Source organism: Larimichthys crocea, chromosome X (assembly GCF_000972845.2).
Source record: "Larimichthys crocea isolate SSNF chromosome X, L_crocea_2.0, whole genome shotgun sequence".
Taxonomy (NCBI): domain Eukaryota; kingdom Metazoa; phylum Chordata; class Actinopteri; family Sciaenidae; genus Larimichthys; species Larimichthys crocea.
In genome coordinates, this window is record NC_040020.1 from 14176112 (window position 1) to 14191779 (window position 15668).

General features: G+C 39.4%; 2 protein-coding genes across 3 annotated transcripts; both read left to right on the forward strand.

The window, feature by feature from the left end:
• The first annotated feature begins 70 nt into the window (after nucleotides 1–70).
• Nucleotides 71–8345, forward strand: hhatla (hedgehog acyltransferase like, a). 2 transcript variants are annotated; one of them, XM_010742156.3, is made up of 13 exons: nucleotides 71–646; nucleotides 1650–1777; nucleotides 3027–3094; nucleotides 3217–3330; nucleotides 3806–3826; nucleotides 4079–4273; nucleotides 5064–5273; nucleotides 5700–5871; nucleotides 5993–6137; nucleotides 6260–6295; nucleotides 6391–6592; nucleotides 6697–6838; nucleotides 7187–8345. In XM_010742156.3, the coding sequence occupies exons 2-13, from the start codon at nucleotides 1672–1674 to the stop codon at nucleotides 7327–7329; spliced, it is 1554 nt and encodes a 517-aa protein (XP_010740458.2). In that variant the 5' UTR covers nucleotides 71–646; nucleotides 1650–1671; the 3' UTR covers nucleotides 7330–8345. The 2 variants fall into 2 exon arrangements, with proteins under 2 accessions (XP_010740458.2, XP_010740459.2); XM_010742157.3 differs by lacking the exon at nucleotides 3806–3826 and having other exon boundaries at nucleotides 72–646.
• Nucleotides 8346–10262: 1917 nt separating this feature from the next.
• LOC104927959 (kelch-like protein 40a) lies at nucleotides 10263–15644 on the forward strand. Its single transcript, XM_010742158.3, has 6 exons — nucleotides 10263–11589; nucleotides 11705–11865; nucleotides 12240–12347; nucleotides 13423–13608; nucleotides 13834–13983; nucleotides 15235–15644. Exons 1-6 carry the CDS (start codon nucleotides 10468–10470, stop codon nucleotides 15344–15346), a joined length of 1839 nt encoding a protein of 612 aa, XP_010740460.2. The 5' UTR covers nucleotides 10263–10467; the 3' UTR covers nucleotides 15347–15644.
• Nucleotides 15645–15668: the final 24 nt, after the last annotated feature.

Genomic DNA, 15668 nt, shown 5'->3' on the forward strand with positions numbered 1-15668 from the left:
TGTGTGTGTGTGTGTCTAAGGATAGAGAGTGTTGGTAAAATGATATTTTTATTTCTCACACAACAGCTTCTAACTAAGGAAATCACCAGATTTATCAGATATTATTGTGATTTTATAATGTGGTAGTCAAATATAAACACAAAACCTACTTCACCCAAAAACTTTATTCAGTGATTAGCAGCAGCGTTGGTAATTGTCCAAGTCATATTTCATTCACATTATGTGATATTTGCATATTCCTCCGGTCTGTATCTTTGACTGGAGACTGTAGATGCTCCTATTGATGGATCCTTCCCCATGTTTAACCATTGTCCCAGAGTGTGTTTTATGGTCTCCAGTAAGGTCTGATGGGCTCGGTGTGGACCACCCCTCACTGCGGTGCAGTAGTGAAGGATAAATATATCCCCCTTCCACCTCCTCCTCCTCCTGCTTTCGTTGAGTCCGCAACATCCTGACTGGCCGAGGCTGGTGATCGCAGGCAGCGGCAGCGGCAGCGGCAAGCCCCCCTCAAGACGGATGAATTAGACAACCTGCTGAAAACCACCGCCACCCCCTTTTTTTTTTCTTTCTTTCTTTTATTTATTTGATATAGTGAAGAGTCGGGCTGTAAACCCTGCCGCCCTCTTGAGTGTGAAGCGGATACAAGGTTAGTAAAAACATACTATTTTATTTGTACAAAGGGTTAAATATAACAGTGAGGAGAGAAAATAAATCAATGTAAAGGTCTGTGTGTTTACGGCTCTGTACACAGTGTAACAGAAAACCTAAATTTGTATGCAGGACACTATGCAGGGGTCCTGCTTAGCCATGGTTACACTTTGGCAATTGGACACAGTGCAACTTTAACTTCAACTCAAAGTGCGCGACATGAGCCTGGCGCGCGCGCGCGCGCGCACGCACACACACACACACACACAAACACACACACATACAGATACAGGTATAAGTGCGTTATTCTCCACTGGAAAGTAACTGTCTGTCTGTTTTCTCAATCCGATTCACCATTCTTGGTCATTCCAGTCGGTGCTAAATATTCTATGAAGTGAGTCCCCAACGCCTCTCAGATCACATAGCACTGCAGCTGCCCTGCTGTATAGCAGACCAACTGCAAGAGCTATAATAGGAAGGAGAGGTTGGGTTGCGCAGCTGACGATGCTGATTCCGAGGAGCCAGAGCTCTGCAGTACTATTTAAGTCACTGCCCTGTCAATCCTAAAGGCTTATTAGTAAAATGCCACCTCTTTAAACGGGCATGAAAAACATGTACTTGTTGGTGCTGGCACAGAGAATATTGTGTTCATATGGAGGCATACATGAAGGAATGAAGTTGTTGTTGCACTTGACTGTAAAATGTTTAATTCTGAATCGATAAATTGAACACTCAAGATTTGTCCTATTAGTGACATTTATTGTCTTATTAGTGACATCTTATTAGTGTTTCTAAGACAAATCTGTCACACTAATGTCTCAGATCTGACTAAAAAAAGCCACCATTGCCCACAAATCAACCTCAAAACACTGAATCAATAAATCTTGGTAAATTTCTTAAAAACCCTTGTTTCTTATGTGTCTGTTTTTACTTCGTACTCACGCCGCTTGCCTTCAGTCAGATCTAATATTGTGTTGGCTGATTGCTTTTCAACCTGTTAGGCTTCCAGTGTGCAGATTCACCATGGGGATCAAAGCTGCCCTCCCCAGATATGAGCTGTATCTCTACACAGCTGTACTCGGTGTGGCATTGATATGGGCAGGCAGTTGGATATTTGAAGCTTCAAGCGGTGAGTGTACGACATGTCACGAGACATCTGAAGCACATACACACTTGTAACTCAGAAAGAGTTCAAAATCAGTAATACAAATACTAGAGCTTCACTGAAATCCATGCAAAAAAAAAGTTTAAAAAACAACAACACTCCAGTCACCAACTGTCATGTAATAAAGGGAATTTTCTATTAAAATCCACAAAATCCTAACTATAATACTGCTCTATTAAGACTCAAACTGCCAGTTAATTTAGCAAATTAAAAGAGACTCCTTCTCCCCTAAGGAATTCCTGCACGATTCTATTAATATGAGGACAATTTAATGATGCTCTAATTACTTTTGTAATTATTTTCCTGATGGAGATATGTCAGAACAAATCCCAAACCTATAAATATACAGATATACAGCCAAATGTTTGCATATATTTAGGCAATAAGATACTGAAACTCTCCTCCCAACACACAGATCTGAATAGACTGAGTGTAATCCAGAGAGTGGTACTGTCTGTCACAGTCTGTGCAGTCAGGGCAGAGTCGTGCTGTCAGTCATCTTTTTGTCTTGATTCTTTCATACTTACTATCCGACTCTTGAACTTTTTGGCTTCTTCATTTGGCTGCATCACTGCGTGCTACAGTAGCACTGTATACTCGTAATAGAAGCCTGGCCATGTTCCCAGAAGTAAGAGGCTTCCCTGACTGACCCCCACATTTTGATATCCTTTTTCATGGCCATTAGTGTAATCAGGAAAAGCTGTAAGAGCTACTGTGCAGGGAGTGCCTGCCAATCACATTTTTTCTGTACTGAATGTTTCAACATCGCTGCCATGATTCGGACTATTATCACACATATTTTTATTATTCTTCATCTTTTCTGTGTCAGCATTTTGTTCAGGTTATGCTAGTGAACTAATCTCCTACAACCAGATTATGACTGCATGAGTGTAGATGTCAGCCTCAAAAATAGAAAAGATTTGCTATGAGTGCATTATGTAATATTTGATGTCAGCAAATGGACCGAATGTGCTCTCACACCTTAAATTCACTGTGAATAATCAATTACACTAAAGCTGCTCCGATATGGACTCTTACAGGTCATTTTTCTTAAGATCATTCTTTTATTTCACATAGTGATAATAAAGCTGCCTAAGCACTCCTCAACCTAGAAATATTGACATGAGTTGACATTTTAATACTTTATTTATTGAACGCTATTTCACTTCGCAATTGTTTGGTGAATATCCTGTATGATGTGTCCTTTGTTCAGAGAATGTAAACAGAAAGGCCTTTAAAGAAAGTGTGAAACCAGGATGGCATTACTTTGGCAGGAAAATGGTAAGTTACTCATAAATAATCTGTTCATGTATCCCATTGTGTTCTGTAATCGGATTTAAATGATGATGTCAACAGAGAGTGGTTGTCATGTATTATTAATGTATCGTCTTCCTTTGCCACAGGATGTTGCGGACTTCGAATGGATGATGTGGTTTACTACATTCCGCAATCATATCCTTTTTGCTCTCACCGGTCACGTTATCTTTGCCAAGATATTTTCCCTGCTAGTTCCAAAGGTGCGTGCATGCATGTGAATGTCCTTTAGTTAGGCTACACGTATAATATCATCTATATTATTGTGTGTTTATGTATCTATGCATTGTATATGTACACATGTGTGTGTGTGTTTGTGTGTGCACTTGCATGTGAACTCAAGCTTTGCTCCACTTGAGAACATACGTTGGTTTTATTTGGTATAAACATTAAATCCAAGGCTATATTGTGCTGATGTAAATTGTTAGGCCTTGAGCTGTACAAGTTATTCAATTCTATTCTATCCTATTCTATAGAGCAAAAATAATTTGTCATACTGTCTATTTGTACCCCAAGGTCCAACATTCTAGTGACTTGATGCATGGGCATGAGTTGCATTCGTTTGACGCTGTCTGTTGAGTGTACCAATGTTTCTTTCCTGCAAATATATTGACATATTTAAAATAGTTCAATATGTTTGAAACATGTTTTCTGTCTTGTTTCATGCTTGCAATGAAGATTGGTATAGATGGATGTAAGGTAACATTAATAAACCTGTGAATTTTATAACCTTTGTCACGTGTTTCATTTAAACCATCAATACATGGACTCTATATTTGTGTTTTGTCATCACAAAATTTAATGTTTACATCCTAAATTATATCCATCCTTGATGATACAACCGTGTTTTTGTACTAACACCACTCATGTGTGTTGCATTAAATTTTGAATAGCATTAAAGAATCCTGTCATGACACACTCACACTGATGCTGGCTCCTCTTTACCCACAGCACAGATCCTTGATCTTTGGTTTGTACGGTGGTTTGGCAGTCCTGATCACGATGGGCTGGACCTTCTTGGCTCTGGTTCTGTCTCACTGCATCATACTCTACAGCGTTGCCCTCGTCAAGAGCAGGTGGATGTGCTTTGCAGCCGGCCTGGCCACGCTGGCTTCCATCAAGCTGGAGCCCTATAACTCCTGGCAGGTGAGTGGGTGGGTCCACAGCTTAGGTTCAATACTCTGTTGCCTGATATCGGATGAGCTGTGGGAAGATAAAGGAGATGTCCGTCTTTTGGTCTTATGAACTTTATAGACGAAGAAAAGGATCTTAAAGTCAGTTTTGTAATGAACAGACAGCCACTGGAAATGTCTGAGAACTAAAGTGATGTAATTTAATTTTTTCTGTAGATTGCGAGGCGTTGCATGGCTCTTACAGGAAGCCAAGTGAAAAAAACAATGCAATAAGATGGAAAAGACAGAAAAAGTTAAACAGTGTCAGCACTTTAAATTACAGTCTAAATTGTGGAAATCCTTGAAATATGCTTGGAAAATTAAAAAAAAAAAACAATAAAGAAAGAAAGAACTTGAAGAAAACAAGTATTGTAAGATTATTAAGAGGTACTCTCATGTATTAAGAGTAAAATACATGCAGATACATTACCACAGATATCAGATGATATTGCATTGTTATTGTGCACAATAATAATGCAATACTAACACTATGAATTAAATTTAAGAGACATAGCGATGCCATGATCTGGTGTAGTGTGTCTTATACTGATGTAAGTGAGTGAGTGATATAAGTAATATAACTGAATGTAATTTTAGATATTTTTGTATTTCTTCTAATGTAGTGATAATAAAAAAAACAATAATAAATAACATATAATATAATATATGCAGGTGCATTGTTGTGCTTGTTTCAAATCCACTGGGTAGTTCATATGCATGATGATATTGTTTGAGTCTCAGAACAACTCTGACTCCTTCTTTAGGAATCTTTGGTGACCGGCTCTTTTGACCTGCAAGACATTCTGTTCTATGGAGGCTGCGGCTTCAGCATCATACGCTGTATGAGCTTCGCATTGGAGAACTGTGACAAGAAAGACGGCAACTTCACATTCTCTGACCTGCTAAAATACAACTTCTACCTCCCCTTCTTCTTCTTTGGACCTATCATGACTTTCGACAGGTATCATGTCCAGGTGAGGATTTAAAATTCAACTGAAAGTGGTGGCCGACTGGAGGATAAATGAACAGTGAGCAGCAAACTGACATGTGACAGCAGTTATTTAGCCATCACTCATGAATGTTCATTGTACTAGAAGACTCCTGAAGGCTTATGTAATACCCACACATAATAGCGTGTGTTTATATAACTAAATTTAAAACAACTGTTAGAGACAGAAAACAAAGACACTGATGCTATATTTTAATTTACTGTATTCTAATTAATATAAATGTAAAAAGCTTTTAAACCCTATCTGGTACTACTAATACTACTGTTGTATCTTAAAGAATAATTATTGAATGTGTCACTTAATAGACCATATCTCTCCTATTGTATATGATTTCCTGGGATAGTCTTATAATTTTACAAAATAAATAATAATAATGATGAAAATCCACAGGCAAACAACACCCAGCTGACCCGCAAGGAAAGGGAGATGTGGAACATCACTACGAAGGCCTTGTTGCATCTGGGAGTTATTCTGATAGTGGATGTCTTCTTCCACTACCTCTACATCTTGACAATCCCCAGTGACATGAAGCTGGTCACCAAGCTTTCTGACTGGTGTCTGGGTGAGTTATTTATACAGTATGACAGTCATTATGACTGGTCCACATTCAGTTCTCACTAAAGGGCTACACCTATGAGTTCACCTGTAGGAAACTTGCTTTGTTTCCATGTGTGCCTTTGCAGCTGGTCTGGCTTATTCCAACCTGGTGTATGACTGGGTAAAAGCAGCCATGATGTTCGGTGTCATCAACACTGTGGCTACACTGGACCACCTGGACCCGCCTCAGCCTCCCAAGTGTATCACCATGCTCTACGTCTTCGCTGAGACGTACGTGTGACTTGCACCAGTTGTGTGCAATCTTAAGAAATCATTGTGTAGTGTCCTTGTTGACAATGCTGAACTGTCAAATTGTGCAAAAATATTTACATGGAAAATGTCTGTCTTTTTAGGCACTTTGACAGAGGCATCAATGACTGGCTGTGCAGGTGAGTGTTTGAGTGTAAAATCCTGTGACAGAACCTATAGTCCAGCGGACAATTTTGATCTTTCATCAAGTTTTATCTAACTTGTAATTTTACAGGTATGTCTATGACTATATTGGTGGCGATCACGATAAAATTTTCAAGGAGCTCCTGGCAACCTTCTGCACTTTTGCTATCACCACCTTGTGGCTGGGTCCATGTGAGCTGGTTTATATCTGGTCCTTCTTCAACTGCTTCGGCCTCAACTTTGAGCTGTGGGTGGCCAAGTTCTTCTCCCTTCCACCATTTTCTACCATAGAGGTGAGAAACTGCTCTTTTTTTTTAACCCATCAATATATGGAAGTATGCAACGTGTAATTCTGTGCAATTTCCTTCAATGTACTTGTGTCTACTGTCTACTCTAGGGTGCAATGGGTGAAGCCATGTCACGCAGAATCCGGGGTGTGTTCAATGCTGCCAACTTCTGGGCCATTGTCCTCTACAACATTCTCTCCCTGAACAATTTGGAGTTTGCCAAACTGGTGGGAAGACGACTGATTGTCAAAGGTAGGAAACAACAAGGGTATATTATATAAAATTAAACTTGAAGGCTTTCCTGTCAGCTCTTGTCAAAGCGAGAACAACACAGACAGACATCAAAAGCAACAGAATCTCAAGGGGCGCCATTCCTCCAGATATCACATTACTTAACATCCTCTTTGTTGCTTTTTTTACTTAGAATAAAAGAATCTGAGCCACAAAGCAGTGGGGGTTGTTTAGAGGATTATCTCCAGTCAAACCTCTACAGAGCACAATGACAGCTGCGTTCCTTTAAAGTCATACTTTTCTGTTCTCATTTTTGTCTCCTTTTCCCCTTTCCCTTCCTCTTTCTTTCCGTCTTTGTGTCTCTTCCAGGTTTTCCTATGTCCACCCTCTCAGTGTTACTTGTGACTTACTGTGGTGTGCAGCTGATCAAAGAAAGGGAGAGACGTCAAGCTCTGCTGGACGATCCGGAGCCTGTGAAGGCAGTAGATGGTGGCAAAGAAAAAGCAGAATAAAACAGGAAGGACGGGAAAACTGACTTTCACAGACTTCATGGTCAACGGCCCCCCTCACATTGTTCCGTCCTCAGCCTTGTGAACTGCAATGAAACCAGACCGCAACAGCCAGTCACCACTTATAATGTTCACAGGCCTCCACAAGTTTTTGCTTGTGTTTGTCAGAATCGAGGCAATTTTTTTGAACTGTGAAATGTCCTCAGGTGCACTTGCTGTAGATAATCGCCACATCCTTTGGCACAAACCCACCAATGGTGCATTTTGTATTTTATCTGAACAAAAGATTGTTTGGCAAATGATAGGCTTGCCAAATATTTATTAGCTATAACTAATAGTATATATAAGGACATGCAGTATTGTAATGGAACAACTACTTTTCTTTCTGTGGTTGTCTCCTGTGTTCATATTTAATTTCCCTCAGATTTGGACATATCAAATTATATCTATATTTTTAGTCAGATCTTAAGTTTGCCTTAGACGCCTTAGTTCCTAATCATCACAATGTTTAACCACACTGAAAGGGTTAAAAACTTGAAATCGGGGTGCAATAGATGGAGTGCAATGGAGAAAAATAAACAAAAGGTTCTGTGGGCAGATTGCAGCAGATTGTAATGTATATTTGCTCTACTGTCACTAAGCAAAAATACACAATGTATAGGATAGCCTATATTAATGTTTACTGAGAATGTATTAGACCTCTGAAAATGTTGAATGACTGAATGTAGTTCAACCATCCAGAGTTAGCTTTACTCTGCCAACATGTCATCTACATGACCTTTTGGGCATATCTTCCCTCCGCCCTCTTTCACATGATCCAGGCCCTCACTTCACTATGAAAGGCAATAGGCCTGGCAGTGAGTGAACGTGGGTCAGTCTTATCCTGCCTGTCACCAAAACCTGCTGTCTGTCTTCAGTGCAGGAGACATTGAGAGTTTATGCAGATTGTAATGCCTTTTCTCCTTGAAGGGTTTTCAAACGTTTGACTTGAAATAAAGTTTTGTTTCATCAAAAAGTGACATTAGTAACAGCTATGAGATTTCTTACAGTATGGAGATTAAAATGGATGTATTGGTGTGTGCTTGGATGCATAAGCACAGCATGAATTAAACTATTTTAACAATTTAATTGTGTTTAAATCAATGGAAATGCTTTAATAAGTTCTACCAAGACTGTGTTGGGTTTTCTTTGTATAATAGTGTAGTCATCTATCACCACAAGATGGCCCAGTTTGACCAAAGTTAATCAGTGACTCTTAATAGCACATGTATGACTACATGATAAATGATAAAATTCAAAACATGAAATGCTGGTGTGAATAATAAAATTAATGATGGCTAATGACGGTTATATTTCAGTGTCCTAGTATTGCATGCTGCTGATGCATGCTGAATCACTGTCACACTGTCATGACTAACTGGGACAGTTATATATATGACAGTCAGATGTAACAGGGCCATTGTTAATGTTAATAGTAACACCTGTGCTTTTACTACTATGAGTCAACATGTCTGCTGGGGGGAAAAAGTCCTATTCTTGCTTGTGCACATTGTTTGGTGACGTCATGTTTTTTAACCTGTGCCAGAATAATTCAAACCACCTCTGTGGGTCTGAAGTGCCTTTAGTATGCATTAGTTTTAACTTTCCAAATTCAAAGTTTAGAAAATTGAGAAAATCAATTGTGTTTTTTCCTCAAATGTAGGAAGAATATATCAGGCATTATTGCAGGATATACACAGGTGTAATTAATTATTATTATTTATTATAATAATGAATCCTGGCGTGGATCCTGGCTTACTGATGTGGTACTACTGCCACAGTGAAATGTTGCTGGGTCTTTATTAATGTTATTAGTTTCACCTTTGCTTTTATTGCTATGACAAGCTCTCTTTATACCCTCAATGTTCTTTCAATACTTCACCAAAAAGTCAAAGTTTTTAGTACAAATGGCTTTAGATATTAATTTAGACGACATGACACAAACCCTTTTAAGTATTTTAAAGAACCGTTGAAACTTCAAATCAGTAAAACACTAAAAGACAAAAAGTAGAAAAATAGATTTAATATATTATCCTGAAGTTATTTTGTGATTATGATGCAATTAATTTAAAAGTATTTTGAACATAAAATCATTCAATTATCTCCATCCAATTCATATTGTATCATCAAACTGATTGACTGAATGAACAGTAAACTTCAAAATAGCAACAGTAGTAAGCCTTGGCCACCCGTGACAGATCATCTTAGCTGATACCACATCTAAGTTCAGACATTTTTGTTGGCATTGGCCTTGTCATATTCTTTAAGTAAAGCAAAGAGAAAACATTTCATTGAATCAATGATCAGAATTAACAAGCGACAAATACCAAATATAATGAATTATAAGAACAGTTTGATTTATCTAAAAGATGATTCATTCCATAATGAAACATTTTGTATGGACCTTGCGTTTTAATTATATTAACTTAAACAATTATACATAAATGTATAATTCACTATTTAATTACAAATGCTGAAACAGACAATTTCATACATTTGTATCTTTGTTTTTGTAAAAACCACTGTAAAAACCATTAACAATAAGCATATAATACCTTAAATAATAATTAAATGCACTCATGCCAGGTGATGTCGTGTATGTATATTGAAGTGTGTGACATGAATAAACATTAGATTTAAATGTTGCCCTGGTGCTTTGTGGGTTTTTGCTAGTGTAAAAGGAGGATTATTATGTAACATACTACTTTCTAGAAACAACTGTTACCTATGCATAGTATACTGCAGTAATTAGACCCAGTCAGGCTGCCTGGTGAGTTGTTCTGCTAGATTTAACATGCTGTCACCCCCGAGCTTAGTCATTCAGCTGTTTGTGGGGGTCTGTATGGTGCAGGCGTGGATAGGACCTCTTCCCTGTCCACCAAAATGGATTCCTCAGCTTTGTGAGGGTTGTGTCTATAAATACCTCTGACTTACAGGCTGACTGACAGCCACAGACAGCTGCAACCACCAGCCAACCAACCCGTGGAGACTATTCACAGCAGTCTGAACAGCCTCGTGAACACTGACAGTCTCTGACTGCTCTGTTGTTGGTAGTAAGTAGGGTGTCCACGAAACCCAACCAGGACAAGGAGACCGAACAAAATGGCTGCCCTGACTATAGACCCGGTGGAGCAGCCCCGGATGTACCAACAGACTCTGCTTCAGGACGGACTGTGTGATCTCTTGGAGAACGACAAGTTTGTGGACTGTGTCCTCAAAATTCAGGACAAGGAGTTCCCCTGCCATCGCTTGGTTTTGGCAGCTAGCAGCCCCTTCTTCAAGGCCATGTTCTTGTCTGACTTGGAGGAGAGCAAGAAGCGTGAGATTGTCCTCAAAGATGTGGAACCAGGCGTTATGGGGATGATTCTGCGCTACTTATACACCTCTGACATTAATCTGACAGAACAGAATGTCCAGGATATCTTCATGGTTGCTAACATGTACCAAATCCCCTCCATCTTCTCTGTATGTGTGTCCTACCTCCAAGAAAAGTTGGTGCTGGGAAACTGCTTGGCTATCTTCAGGCTAGGACTTCTACTGGATTGTCCCAGGCTTGCTCTTACTGCTAGGGACTTCATTTGTGAACGCTACCAGGTTGTTGTCAGGGACCAGGACTTTCTGCAGCTGGGCCCAAGCGAGCTGGCCATTATCATCACCTCAGACGCCCTTAACATTGAGCGGGAGGAGTTGGTGTTTGAATCCCTGATGGACTGGATCAGACATGATGAGACAAACCGTCTTAAGGAACTGCCAGAGCTGTTGCACTGCGTCCGTTTCAGGCTCATACCTTTGGATTATTTCAAAGAGAAAGTAGAGCGTCACCAATTCCTAAGATTCAGCCAGGAGATCAAGAAGGATCTGGAACTTGTCAAGGATGCTCATAAAGGGCGTCTACCAAAGCCTAGTAAGCCCAGCAGTGATGGGGCAAAGGGGGGAGAAGGAAGTGATGAGGAGGATGAAGATGAGGAAGGGTACCTGCCTGGTATACTTAACAACAACCCTCGCTTTGGGATGTTTGAGATGGACTTGATACTTATGATCAGTGACACAGGGACTGTGGCCTATGACCCTGTAGGAAATGAATGCTATGTGGTCTCAGAGTCTAAAGAAATTCCCAAGAATCACTGCAGCCTGGTGACGGATCAGAACCAGGTGTTTGTTGTTGGAGGAATGCTCTACAACGAGGAGGATAAAGATGAACCATTCAGCTCGTACTTCCTACAGGTAGTGTATAAGTGATGATGATGCTTCCTATAAAATAAAAAGAATGGTTTAAAACTGTATCTATACTGCATTATTCTGCCTCTCATTGCTAACATGTGATTCTTTCCATCCCTAGTTTGACCCAGTAAGTTCCGAATGGTTAGGTATGCCCTCACAACCCAATCCTCGCTGTCTGTTTGGCCTGACTGAAGCTGAAAACTCCATCTTTGTTGTTGGGGGAAAGGAACTGAAGGAAGGCGAACATGCCCTGGATTCAGTCATGATCTATGACAGACAGTAAGTGTGGATTCTAAATTTAATATGAAGCGTAACTAACAACAGTCAATTTTGCTTCCATTACCTGAATGAAAACAAAAGTAATGACTGAGAGAGATGGTTGAATTGGAATTACTGACGATTTGAATATACTATTAGTGCGCAACATACATTTTCAGAATAGACCTCCATTGCAATGGCTGAATGTTTCCCAAGATATAGTAATTGCTATGAAACGCCAGATGAAGGAGTATTTCCTCACTCTCCTGTGAAAACCATGTATCCTCATGAAAAACAACCCTGTTTTTTATTTCCAGCATTTTGTTAATGTGTGAGTCTGTAGATTCACCATTATCATCTATAAGGTCAAATAATAATAACTCTTTTGTATGCAGGTCTTTCAAATGGGGAGAGTCTGACCCTCTGCCTTATGAGGTATATGGCCATGGAACTGTCTCATACAAAGGCCTTGTTTATGTCATCGGAGGAAAGTCTGAAAGCAAGTAAGTGGCACTGTAAAATCACAATGTGGCTCCATCATTTGATTCCTCGATTGATGCCAGTCTATAAGGCACCCAGTTTATGACATTGTGAGAGTGAGGTTGTATGAGGTACTTATGTTACCTTCAACAGACAGCAGCCAGTGCTCTCTCAGTTTAAAAGGAGCAGAAAAAAGCCCTGTCAAAGAAGTAGTGCAAAGCACAGCTATGGACAGGGTCAGCAGAAAAATGGTTTTAGCCACATAAAAAACAAAAGGCCCACCTAAAGAAATCAATATCCATTTAAATGGACACTATAGTGAGCATGTTGTCACTGCTTTGCCTTGCTACCAGATCAGTGTAATACCTGCAGGAACTTGTATGTTCTACAGTTGATACAATGTAGTGTCAGTGGAAAGGGCTGTCTGACGGCAAGGTAAACAAAATGCTCACTATACTGTACACTTAAAGAAATACTGTATGTAGCTAAAACTTGTTTTTTTGTCCACAGCAGTGGTTTGTTCTGCTTCTGTGCCACAACTCCTCCCTGCTTCTCCAAACTGGGAGCATGCTGACCGCTTCAAAAAACACAAACTTTCTTTTTATGGTATTATAATTAATTCTAGTTTTGCTCTATTACTAATTTTGTAACTGCAGGTATCGCTTTGTTTATTATGGAGAATTTGACATTTAGGAACTGAACCGAACAGTATTTAAAGTGGTACTACAGTGGTTTAGTATTTACATCTGTAAAACTGGGGAACTCACAAAAGAATGGTTAGAAATTGAGGCAGCAGAGGCTGAAATATCCTGACTTCGATTCTCTAGTATGTTCCAAGTTCCAAAAAACACACAATCTGCTACTACTACTACACTTCCCATAATGCAACAGTATCTTTCATTAGATCCTGCCTGCCTCCTAAATTCTCCCTTCTTTTAAACACCAATCCTCCAGTTTATAATGTTTTCCGTTAATAGAAGAAGTCTCAAGTCCAAACCAACTTTGATGTCATCATTATACATCAATCATAATGTGACTATGTTTACAGGATGAGTAGTAGTTTTTGTGACGAATAAACTGATCTTGTGTCTTATGCAGGAAATGCATGAGAAGAGTGTGTGTCTACAACCCCACTAAGTTTGAGTGGAAGGACCTGGCTCCCATGAAGACGGCCCGTGCCCTGTTTGGTATCACCATCCACAATGACCAGATCTTTGTGGTGACAGGGGTCACAGACACAGGCCTCACCAGTTCTGTGGAAGTCTACGACATCGCCATGAACAAGTGAGGCAACTGTTTTTTTATATGACCCCACTTTACCTCATTGTTATGAGGTGAAGCATCTGCTCACAGTAGTGAAATGACTCACCGAGCGTGATAGCAGATCATTAGGTCATAAAATAGCACTTGTCTTGCGGTTGATATTTCACAATAATATAGCAGCTTATTTAACATTGTTGAAAATTTCACTGTTTGTGGTCTTTGGTCTTTGTCCTGTTTGTCCTACAGGTGGTCAGACTTCACAGAATTCCCTCAGGAGCGTAGCTCTCTCAGTCTGCTCTCGATAGGAGGTTTTCTGTATGCTTTGGGGGGCTTTGCCATGATGCCCACTGAAACCAGTGAGGAGCCCGTCCCAACAGAGATGACTGACATCTGGAGGTGAGAGCCCCCTTCATTCATTATGATGTGGTTCTGACTTTGATTGAAAGATTATATCCTACAGTTAAAATGACACAGTCGCTCCCTGATTTGACCAGTTACAATATTTGTAACTGAACATATTTGGAAACAGCAAAGAAACATCTGACTGACTCCAGAAACATCAAACTTTGCCCAAAGAAGTCCCAAGAAAAAGCACTGTTTCTTTTCAATAACTGTCAAAGACAAGTCTGATAATATTCTCAGGATGAAGAGGCAACGTTAAGAGGGTATGACACACAGGAGGGGGAGAGAGGATGAGATTTTGTGACTTAAAAGGACGGTAAACACACTAAAGAGCTGTTTTTGTTTAAAGTTACTTACCTCTCCATTCAGAAAGCAGTACAAAACCGCAACAACAAAACCCTGAAGAAGAGAGAGAAGGAGAGAAGAGGATGAAGCTCTATTCACACTCTCTCATGCACCAAATGTGAATGAAACCACAGCTGAAAATAGACCACCCTCTCCCAAATGCACTATTGTCTCCTATTCATATAATGTCTAAAAACCATGACTACAGTGCTCATCGGTTTTAGGGAATTATTAATTCTTATTTCGAGAAAAATATTCCGACCTACTTTTAAGATGTATAGTACATCTATAGTGGGAACAAATGGTATTTGGGCTGAGTGCCACATATTATTGGGATTATTAAGAAGTACTGGGAGATGGGCTAATGCATTTTGGTCTTTTAATGACAATTTGTTGACAAAAACTAGACTAGATTCATGATATATTACAGTATCGCTAATAATAAATGGACTGTACTTATATAGCGCATTTCTATTCTTCCGACCATTCAAGTTGCTTTTACACTACATATCTTATTCACCCATCCATACACACATTGTACACTGACAGCATTGACTGTCATGTAAGGTGCTGACTGCTCATCAGAAAGGACACAGCCTTTAGGAACAGTTATGGTTCAGCCCAAGGACCTACTTTGCCTCCTGAGCCACAGCCGTGTCTTTCCTGCTATGGCAAATGTCATATCATTATATCAAAATTTATGCTATGAAAAAGCTCTTATTAGACTTTTTTGTTCTTTCCCTGTGCTATTATTTAGTATCATCACCAAAATTCCCTTTGATGTCAAATGATTCTCTGTAAATGAAAGGCATTGAAATTACATTTGCTTTTATTATGGATTCTCTTTGTATCATGATGCTGTAATAGTATCAATCACTAATATATTTATGTTTCATACAGATACGATGAACCAGAGAAGTGCTGGAATGGGATTTTGCGAGAGATTAGCTATGCAGAGGGAGCCACTATTCTTCCGGTGCGTCTCAACACTCTGCGCCTCACCAAGTTGTAACTGAGTTATAAATGATGTAACCAAGTTCTAACTGAACTACTGGTGGCACGAGGTTAATGAAGTAAATGAGTGTACTCATTATGGACATTGGAACAAAATTGTTTTAGAAAATTGAATTATTGAATTTGGTTTCTGAAGATGAAGAAAGTGTTATGAATGTTTTATCTTAAGTTTTACAGCAGGGGGAGACAGATACATGATAAGTGTAAGTGAGGGTAGAGGTGAACAACATGAGTCAAATGTATTTTATAAAAAGCTCAAATGTGGATTTGTACATCTGTTTTTTTGTTATATTATTTCTTACATTTTCTTTATTACCTGT